The sequence below is a fragment of the Gossypium arboreum genome, chromosome 9 (assembly GCF_025698485.1).
Source record: "Gossypium arboreum isolate Shixiya-1 chromosome 9, ASM2569848v2, whole genome shotgun sequence".
NCBI classification, from domain to species: domain Eukaryota; kingdom Viridiplantae; phylum Streptophyta; class Magnoliopsida; order Malvales; family Malvaceae; genus Gossypium; species Gossypium arboreum.
The window spans coordinates 70,789,785-70,799,767 of NC_069078.1; the positions used below are offsets into that span (position 1 = coordinate 70,789,785).

Genomic DNA, 9,983 nt, shown 5'->3' on the forward strand with positions numbered 1-9,983 from the left:
AATTACCGAATCGAACTTGAGTAACTCATTTACCCCCTCCCCTCTTGTTTTTCAACATTGATTTGTACATTAATAAGAAACCCTTTCTCTGGAAATATGGAAATTTCCTCGTTTTCCAGCGGCATGCTCCACTGTTAATTTTTTCACTTTCAAAATCTATTGTTGTTACCTAACACCATTAGAGCGATAAGATAATGAAAAGAAAGGGACCACAAAAAAAACAAATAGTGAAATTTATTTAATTAAAATTCCCTCCAATCACAAACCAGCACAAAGCTATATTTTTTGAAGGGTAAAAAAACCAAAAAAGAGAAAAAGAAAGGAAAAGAAAAAGTGGGTATCATTTTCGGTTGTTTTTTGCTTTGCATCTCTTTCTCTTTCTTTTATGTATTATCAATTATCATCATATATTTATGAACTGATAGGGAAGAAAAATAGCAAAGAAATTTGAGTCTGACAAGATCTGCAAAACTATATACAGTCATACACCTAAAAGCCTAAAAAGACATAGTTTTTTTTTCTTTTTCTTCCATGATAGGCATTTAGACAGAACGTGTGCTGACTCTCACAGATATGCATCTTCTCTCGTGTGTTTTTAGCCATAATTGGATTGGAATATGGTACTTTGCCTGTCTCTGCAACATCCTTTGACGGCTTTCCTTTCCCCCTCCTCAATTCTTTTCCCTTTTCATTTTTATTCTTTATCTCATCTTTTTTTCCTTTGATTTTTCTTTTTTGTTTTTGTACGACTTTTAAGATCAAATCTATCATCTCAATACCTTAGTTTGAGATGGCGACGTACTTTCATGGAAGCTCAGATTTCCAGGCTGCTTCAGCTGATGGGATGCAAACGCTTTATCTCATGAACCCCAACTACGTTCCCTACGCTGACACACACCAACAACCATCGGCTGCCACTAACATGTTCTTCTTAAACCCCACAAGCTTACCCCAAGCACCACCGCCTAACCATCATCAGCGTTTCCTTGGTCTCCCTCTCCCAACACCATCCACCGCCATCAAACCGCTCAATTCCGACGATCCCCACCGTCCATCCCCCCTTCAAGGTGTAGTCCCCGGTTTCCACTCTAACTTATGGGGTTCAAGTGTTGATCATCAGAATTCCCCAGGAAGTAGCCATCCGCAGGTTGTGTCGGCAGCAGCTACAGGAGATAACTCTGGTGGGTCCCATGATGTTGCGTCGCAGTCGGGGTTTCAACGGCCGGTGGTGTCCCCAAGGCAAGGTTTGTCCCTAAGTCTATCATCCCAACAAGTGGGTTATAGGTCAAGTAATAATGTTGAAACAGACATACAAGGACAACCTCAAGTTCCTACTATGTCACTGGGTGAAGATGTGAGGATATCAGGGAACTCGCCGTCGTCGGTTTCCGTTGTTTCGAATGGGATTTCTGGGGCTCAGAGTGTGGTTTTGGGGTCAAAGTACTTGAGAGCTGCACAAGAGCTTCTTGATGAAGTCGTTAATGTGGGGAAAGGGATAAAGACGGACGTGTCTGAGGGGACCAAGGAAGAGAAGATAAAGGTGAACAAAGAATCGGTGGCTGGAGAGGGTTCAAGCGCTGGTGAAAATGGGGCTAAACGTGGAGCTGAGCTCACCACAGCTCAAAGACAGGAGCTGCAGATGAAGAAAGCTAAACTTGTCAGTATGCTTGATGAGGTTCGCTTATTTATTTATTTTGTTCGTTTTAATTTCCATCCTATATTTGAAAGCCAAATTTACTGCTATTAGTTAAGATTATCATTAATCTCCCAATTCATGCACAGAACAAGTTCTCCTTCTACAACACTTTTACCGAAACCCTAATACCTATATATATATATATATATATATATATATTTCAAGCTTTTAAAACATTTTGTCTTCACAATACAAATTTTTAACATTTGGTAGCATCAGAATTTTCCAAATTTTAAATAAAATTATATTAACATCACTGTTTCAAAATAATTTTCACGGAACAGATAAGTAACTTTTTACAACATAATTAAATACAAAATCTATATGAAAATTAAAACCCTGAGGTTATTTATCGTTTTAAAAGTTAAATTTTTATAAATGGTATAAATTTTTTAAAATTATTATTACAAATTTATAAACAGTTTTTATTTATACAATGGGTTAATTTTTATTGAATAGATTTTGCACAAGTAATTTTAATTCTTCAAATAATGGTTTTAAATTTTTTAAAAAATAAAACTAAAATATTCCTATGTTTAACAACAATTTTAACATATATTAATAAACTTTGTCAAATAAAATATTAAAACACACTTACAAATTAATAACATATTTTAATCTTTTCTAAATCTACTGACTTTTTTAATTTAATTTTATATTATTATTAAAGTGTTGTCCTTAAATATTGAATTCAAACCCTTTGTTTTCAAAATATATTACATTGTTAAATTAAAAACATTGTTTAGTGAAAAATAAAACAATATATAAATATTGTTTAATACAATTATTTACTTTTAAATAATATTTAAAATTTATTATATTAATAAATTATTTACTTAAAAATTGGTAAAATATTGTTGAATTATTTTAAAAATCTACTGAATTTTTAAAAAACAACACAATTAACTTTTTTACAGATAGTATTTTTATTTATACATTCAATTAAGTTTGTGCAAAATATAATATATTTTAATTTATACATTCAATAAACTTTGTGCAAAATAAAAACTAATTAATTGAATCTTGTTGTACTTGCTATTCAATTCGCAAGATATTGTTTAATACTATATGATTTATATTTGATACACACTTACATTACATCATAAATTTTGAAAATTGAATTTATTTTCAATGATGGTTTATAAAATTATTTATACATCAAGCGATCCAAAATGTTGAACTTTGCTTAATTATTCCACTGATGTTTGGAATATTAATGTGTATGTACTTATTTTTTGCATTGTTGATCTTTAATTATGATTATGGAAATAATTTATTTTTTTTTCATGTAAATTTGTACTGATTTTCCATTTCGGCGAACATGAAGGTGGAGCAAAGATACAGACAGTACCATCATCAAATGCACATAGTAGTATCTTCGTTCGAGCAGGTAGCGGGATTGGGCGCGGCAAAATCCTACACAGCCCTTGCTTTGAAGACAATATCGAAGCAATTCAGGTGTCTGAAAGATGCAATATCAGGACAAATGAAAGCCACAAGCAAGAGTTTAGGAGAAGAGGATTGCTTAGGAGCAAAAGTGGAGGGTTCGAGACTAAGGTACGTTGACCATCAGCTCCGACAACAGCGAACGTTGCAGCAGTTGGGGATGATCCAACACAATGCTTGGAGACCCCAAAGAGGATTGCCTGAACGTGCTGTTTCCGTTCTTCGTGCTTGGCTTTTCGAGCATTTCCTTCATCCGTATGTGCTACCCCTCTTACACCACCACCATCATCATCATCATCATGTATACATTACCTTTACCTCAAATCCCTTTTTAACTTTTTTGTTTCCAGGTATCCTAAAGATTCAGACAAACATATGCTTGCCAAACAAACAGGGCTCACAAGAGGCCAGGTATGTGCATCCTCACTCTTCCATTTCCATATATTCGTTGGTCAAATTATGTTTTTGAAGGGTATGAATTATTTGGAGTAACTAATCACAGGGAATCAAATTATGACAAATTGAAGTGTAGAGATTAAACCCCAAATTTAATTATAGTTATTTGACCTTATATCTTTTATTCATCGTTACGATGTAACTTGGAATGCAGGTTTCAAACTGGTTCATAAATGCTCGAGTTCGACTTTGGAAGCCAATGGTTGAAGAAATGTATTTGGAGGAAGTGAAGGAACAAGAAAGGAATGGCAGCGAAGTGAAGGCAAACAGAAGTGTGCAAAAGGAGTCAGAATCCAGCTCTAGTGCCCATCAAGAAAATGTGTCATTTATGATGAATCAAGTTAAAGCTCAATCCCAGCCCGAGAAATCCATCAACCAGCAGCAGAATATGCCCCCAACTGAATTTTCTAACTCCACAATGGGAGGCTCCTTTCTTCCACAAACAGCCACTGCCTTCAATCTCATTGGATCATGTGACCTTGATAGCGCAGCTCAAAGAAGCCCCAAAAAGCCAAGGAGTAGCGTCAATGAGTTACAAAATTCTCCTAGTAGCATCCTTTCAATGGACATGGAAATGAAGCAAGGTGAAACAAGGGAAATAAACATGAATTTCGGTGATGAAAGGCTGCCCAAGGACAGCTACTCGTTTTTTACTGGAACTGATAATACCGGTAGTGGATTTCCCACATACAGTGCCATGGGAGATATCGGGAGGTTCGACCCCAACCAGTTGACACAAAGGTTTCATGGAAACAGTGTTTCGCTCACCCTTGGTCTTCCCCATTGTGAGAACCTGTCTCTCTCGGGGAACCACCAGAGCTTGCTATCGAACCAGAACATTCAGCTAGGAAGAAGGTTAGAATTAGGGCAAAGCGAAGTAGATTTCTGCGGGATCAACAACACTCAACAAGCTTCTCATTCCAGTACCTTTGAGATGCAAAACAGGAAAAGGTTTGCTGCACAATTGTTGCCGGATTTTGTTGCATGAAACCAAACCCAACTTCAATTCTATCGGCCAAATTCTACTTTTATTCCCCCTTCTCCAAACACTTGAGGTCTGAGAAAGCGTGAAAAATCAGTTTCAATTTCTATATCCTGCTTTGCTATACGGTAAAGGAAAGATGGATAGTTTATATCTAGGTAATTCGTATATATTCTTACGTAGTTTAGACATGAATTAGTAAGGTTGAGCATTGTATATCATATTGATACAATTCCATTTTATATAATATATGAATATGAAAGAACGGTTATCAGGTGCACTCAATCTATATTTCAACTTCATTATTCACTTTCTTAAAAATATCACATTAATATGTTTTTATTATTCAATATTAGAATTTAATTTAAATAATTGTGGATGAACTAGTTTAATAAAATTTTATAGTTTATATTATTATCTTTTGTATAAATATATAAGAAAATATCAACTCACTAACTATCTACTGTTTAACTAATATTAAGTTGTATCGTGTAGTCAGGTCATGTTGCAAGAAGACAATTTATATTAGTAGCTAATTTAAATGGTTCGTAGTCTGAAGAATAAAAATTGAGCAAATTGATTCAATAGACTATTATGTTGTCTATTAAGTCAAATTGGGGTATAGATGACTCTTAGAAATATAGAAAATAGATGTGATTGTCTGCACAAACTACACATCAAACAGGACCCAAGTTAAATTTATATATTACATTCATTTATAGATTTATTCAGTTGTAACGTTCATAGTGTGACTTACCTCAATCTTAAGTAAGTAATTGACTATGTGTATGTAACTTGTATACTTTGATATATTAAAAATCTAAGTTTTGTTGGTAATTGAGCCAAAAGTTGATATGTTGTCTATACGACTTATGTATGATATAGCTTTACTTACAATAGTGGAATTCATATTTCAATAAAAGGTAAATAATATTCTTTCATTAACATTACATGGTTGATTATAAATAAACGTGACTATAGATCGAAAGAATGATTTATTTACTATGTATTAATAATTGACTTTTCATTAAGGAATGTGCAATGGTTATCATGAGATAAAATATAATCCAATCATATTAAATGAACGAATTTAACCCAAAGGATAAATGATATCTTATGAGGGTAATACAGATATGACAATGTCATTAGACAAGCATAATTATAAGTTGTTTTTGTAATGGTATATAATAAGGGAGAGTTCAATTATGGTACTTTTACTAGATAATTAACTCCATGACTATAATGTTAGTAATTAATAGATGAAGAGTTAAAACTTAATTATAAATTATTAAGCCCCAGTTATATATGTTCAATCGATCCCTTAGCTAGCTCAACACAACCCTTAAAGGATTGCATTTGAACTGATACGTTGAGTGCATGAAAACAATAAATAAAAAAATAGATTGCATGGATCATTAGCTAGCGTGAATGATTTTCTCGCATGAGATAAGAGATGACTTCGTAGTTAATTTAATTTTTTGAATTATTATTAAATAATCAAAGTTTAAAGTGAAAACTAAAATTAGTTAATCATCACAATTTTAAGAAAAAATTAAATTTATTCACTCATAGATTCTAATACTAGACATTAATGAAATTAGAATTGGATTGAGAAAATAATTTAATTGAGTAAATTAATTAAATTTAGGGTAAAGTACACTGGCAGTCACTCAACTTTGATTAAAATAAAAAATAGTCACTTAACTTTAGAAAATAACAAACCAATCACTAGCGTTATCGAAAAGTGATAAATCAGTCACCTACTAACATTTTAGACTACAAGCCTAATGGAACAGGTGACGTAGCCAGTTAACTCGCTGACGTCCACGTTGGTGTAACAGTCCAATTTTCAGTGATGTCAGAAAAAGTGGTTCGAGACCACTAAAATCTGACAAGTGAGCTTATAAATTATTATTTAATATTTATGAGCCAATCGTGAATTTAGGAAGGCTTATGAATTAGTGATTTGTGTTTTAGAAATATTTATCAAATTAATTAGTTTTGAAATCGAGGTATCGAGACATCGATTTCATAAACCGAGCCGTAAATATTTTTATAAATATTTTCAGAGTGTCATTGAGTTAGTAGTAAAGTTCCGTTAGGAAATTTTAACGTTTTGATAGTTAATTAATTAAAAAGGATCAAATTAAAAAAAAAATGCATTCCTTAGACTTAGTTCTTGTAAATCAAATTCGTAAATATTTATTAAAAATATTTACGAAGCTAGTCGTGTAGTTAATTAGGTTTCGGTTAAGTGAATTGACTTAAATTAAGGTTAACTAAGTATAAGGATTAAATTGAATAAAGTGTGAAAGCTTAATTATATATTAGAGAAAAGTTGAAGGACTAAACTAGCAAATAAACCATAAGTGACAAATGTATGATAAATTATAATTCCATGTGTATGTATAATGTACATATATTTATTTATATTAAATACATACTTAATGTTTAAGTATATATAAAATATTATTATATTATATTATATTATATTAATTAAATAAAGTAAATAAAATAAATAAATAAATAAATCAAATTATGAAAATTGTGTGGTAATAATAATGTATATGTACATTTGTAATACATATATGTATTTACTTATTAATTAAAAATAATAATATTGTATTAATATAATAAACAAAAGGTAAATAAAAAGGAAACAAAAAGAAACAAAGAATACAGGATAGCAAAAACGAAAACAGGGGAAAGAAAGGAGAAAAATAAAGAGAAAAGAAAAAGGAAAATTAGGGTTTTAAAGGTTCCAAGTTTAAGTGGTAAGTCAATTTAATATTTTTTTGTAATTTTTATTTTTGGAATATTAGAACAAAATACTACTTGATTTATGTTGAAATTTTGAAAGATAGTTGCTTTTTAGATGTAGTTCATGTTGAATTAATTGAAGAATTAGGGGTTAAATTGATAGCATTTCAAGTTAGAATTGAAAAAATGATTGAATTATAAAACAAATCATAAATTTTATGTAGTATGGACTAAATTGAAAGAAATTCAAAATTAGGAATTTATGGTGAAATTAGAGAGTTGAAATTGGTTTTAAGTGATATTTGAATGAAAAATAGAGAATAAAATTGTAAAGAAAATTAAGTTAGTTTTGTTTAGGGATTAAATTAGAATCTATTCAAAAGTTGAATAGAAATTGAAATAATTGATGTGAATTGTGTTGTATTGATGATTTTCAATTATTTTAATTCCATAGCTAATGTTCTGCCTAAGACCCCAACTAAGAAAGGAAAGGAAAAAAAAATTTGACGAGGAGTAACTCGAGAAATTACAGTTTATATTTCTATAATCCGAAGCTAGTTATTAATTGTTGTATTTATTATTTAATATGTATGGTAAGTGGAATTGAGGTGAGTATTCTTATTGTGGTATTGAATTGAATTGAATTCAATTCAATTCAATTCAATTCAATTATAAGTATATGTGATTATTTGAATTGACATGTGTATTGATTGGAAATTGAAAAATGATTTGGAAACCCTATTAACTGTATCGGGCTGAGTCGGATATAGTTGGCATGCCATAGGATTGGAAGTGTTTAGGGATTATTTGAACTTCTAGTCGATGAGACACTGGGTGTCAAACTATTACTTCGAATTATCCGATGAGGCACTGGGTGCCAAATTGGTGTGTTTTGGTTGGATCCGTGTATCCGCTAAAGTCTGAGTCGTGTTAATAGGGGTAAATAAATGAATTGGCAATAAAATTGATATTTAATGATATTGAATGTGAATTTGAAATTGGACATTGAATTGAATTGTATAAATGAAATGCATGAACCAAGGGTTCATGAAAAGAGTATTGTTATTGCCAAACGATATGTAAATTCAAAGTGAGAAAAGCTATTTAAAATAGCTATTGATGAAAATTAAATGTATGATAAATGGATTTATGTGTGAATTGATTAATTGAATGGATTTGAAAATTGTATGAATTAAATGTGCATGTTTAATTATTTTATTTTAAAGTATTCGGATTATAGAAATACCACTGAGTTTATACTCCGCGTACGGTTGTTTTCCGTATGCAGGTTACTTTAAAGTCAGATCATTGAATCAGCATCCAAAGCTGATATGACAACCTAGGAACATACCAACTTTCAACCTAAAATTTTTATTTGTTAAATTCATTCATACTTCAACTAAAACATACCATTTTATAATCTCAACATAACTCATAAACTTATACATATAATCAACTAAAATCATCTTATATCATCACTACAACCATTTCTCAAAATAACATACATATGACAACCTAGGAACATGTCATTACCAAAAGAAATATACTTCACCAATTTGGTTTTAATTTGAATTGGTTTAAATGAAGTTAAATAAATTAAGTTAGTAAGTATTTGTAAAATACCTATGTTGATACATTGGTTAACGTCCAATGTGGCTAGTTAACGGGCCACTTCAGCTTTTTGTTACATTTGTAACGGAAAATGTCTGTTAGTGACTAATTTATTATTTTTCTAAAGTTTAGTGATTGAGTTGTTATTTTAATCAAAGTTGACTGACTGTGATTGTACTTTAAATTAAATTTATTTTAATTAATAATATTTTGGGAATAGAAAATTAGTTATTGGGTTGGATAAATTATATGAGTTGGTTTATAGATCATACAATAGATATAATTATACCAAATACAAGAATGAGTCCATTTAATACATGATAGGCGATAACCCTAATGTTCCTAAAGGGGTGTGCCACCCACCTTAGTTAGTCCCAGAGGGACTGTGTGTTTGCCTCGATTAACCAATCATGAAAATATTTGACAATTCATTCTTTCACATTTAATCGTTAATACATGCATATAAGTCTTTTCCCCAGTTAACCAATCATGGAAAAGTAATCATATACACATATATCCATCAATTACACCAACTATGATGTGCAAAGCGCTACAAAGTCTATGAATAATAGTTGTACTTCGATGCATGTAAAACACAACTTATCTAACCATTCCTCAAAAAGTGTAAAACACATTTATACTATACGCCCAGCTCATGAGAAGACTTATCCAACTCATGACTTGGAACTAACAATTGTAGTGCTAGCTCTGAAGATTTGGAGGCATTATCTTTATGGAGAAAAATGTCTCATATTTTATGACCACAAGAGCCTGAAGTATCTGCCCACTCAAAAGGAGTTGAATCTACGCCAGCAAAAATGGGTTTAACTGTTAAAAGATTTTGACTTGACTATCGAGTACCATCCAGGTAAAGTAAATGTAGTAGTCGATGCCCTGAGCAGAAATACTGCATCAACTCTGGCTTTTCTGAGAGCAAGGGTATGTCTAGGGAGTGATGGGTCAATTCTTGCTAAGTTGAGGGCACGGCCCATGTTCCTTTCTCAAATTGTAGAAGCACAACGAAAGGAAGCG

At 31.4% G+C, this 9,983-nt stretch overlaps 1 protein-coding gene across 1 annotated transcript; it reads left to right on the forward strand.

Annotated features, from left to right (window-relative positions):
• Positions 1-291: 291 nt before the first annotated feature.
• On the forward strand, positions 292-4,865 carry LOC108454721 (BEL1-like homeodomain protein 1). Its single transcript, XM_017753269.2, has 5 exons — positions 292-620; positions 758-1,675; positions 3,024-3,397; positions 3,493-3,553; positions 3,753-4,865. The coding sequence occupies exons 2-5, from the start codon at positions 791-793 to the stop codon at positions 4,584-4,586; spliced, it is 2,154 nt and encodes a 717-aa protein (XP_017608758.1). The 5' UTR covers positions 292-620; positions 758-790; the 3' UTR covers positions 4,587-4,865.
• Positions 4,866-9,983: the final 5,118 nt, after the last annotated feature.

Excerpts from the sequence above, each read along its gene's own strand:
- LOC108454721 (XM_017753269.2), top strand. The coding sequence starts at position 791 with ATGGCGACGTACTTTCATGGAAGCTCAGATTTCCAGGCTGCTTCAGCT. Across the intron at positions 1,676-3,023 it reads TTGTCAGTATGCTTGATGAG|GTGGAGCAAAGATACAGACA; the intron begins GTTCGCTTATTT and ends GCGAACATGAAG. Across the intron at positions 3,398-3,492 it reads TTCGAGCATTTCCTTCATCC|GTATCCTAAAGATTCAGACA; the intron begins GTATGTGCTACC and ends TTTTGTTTCCAG.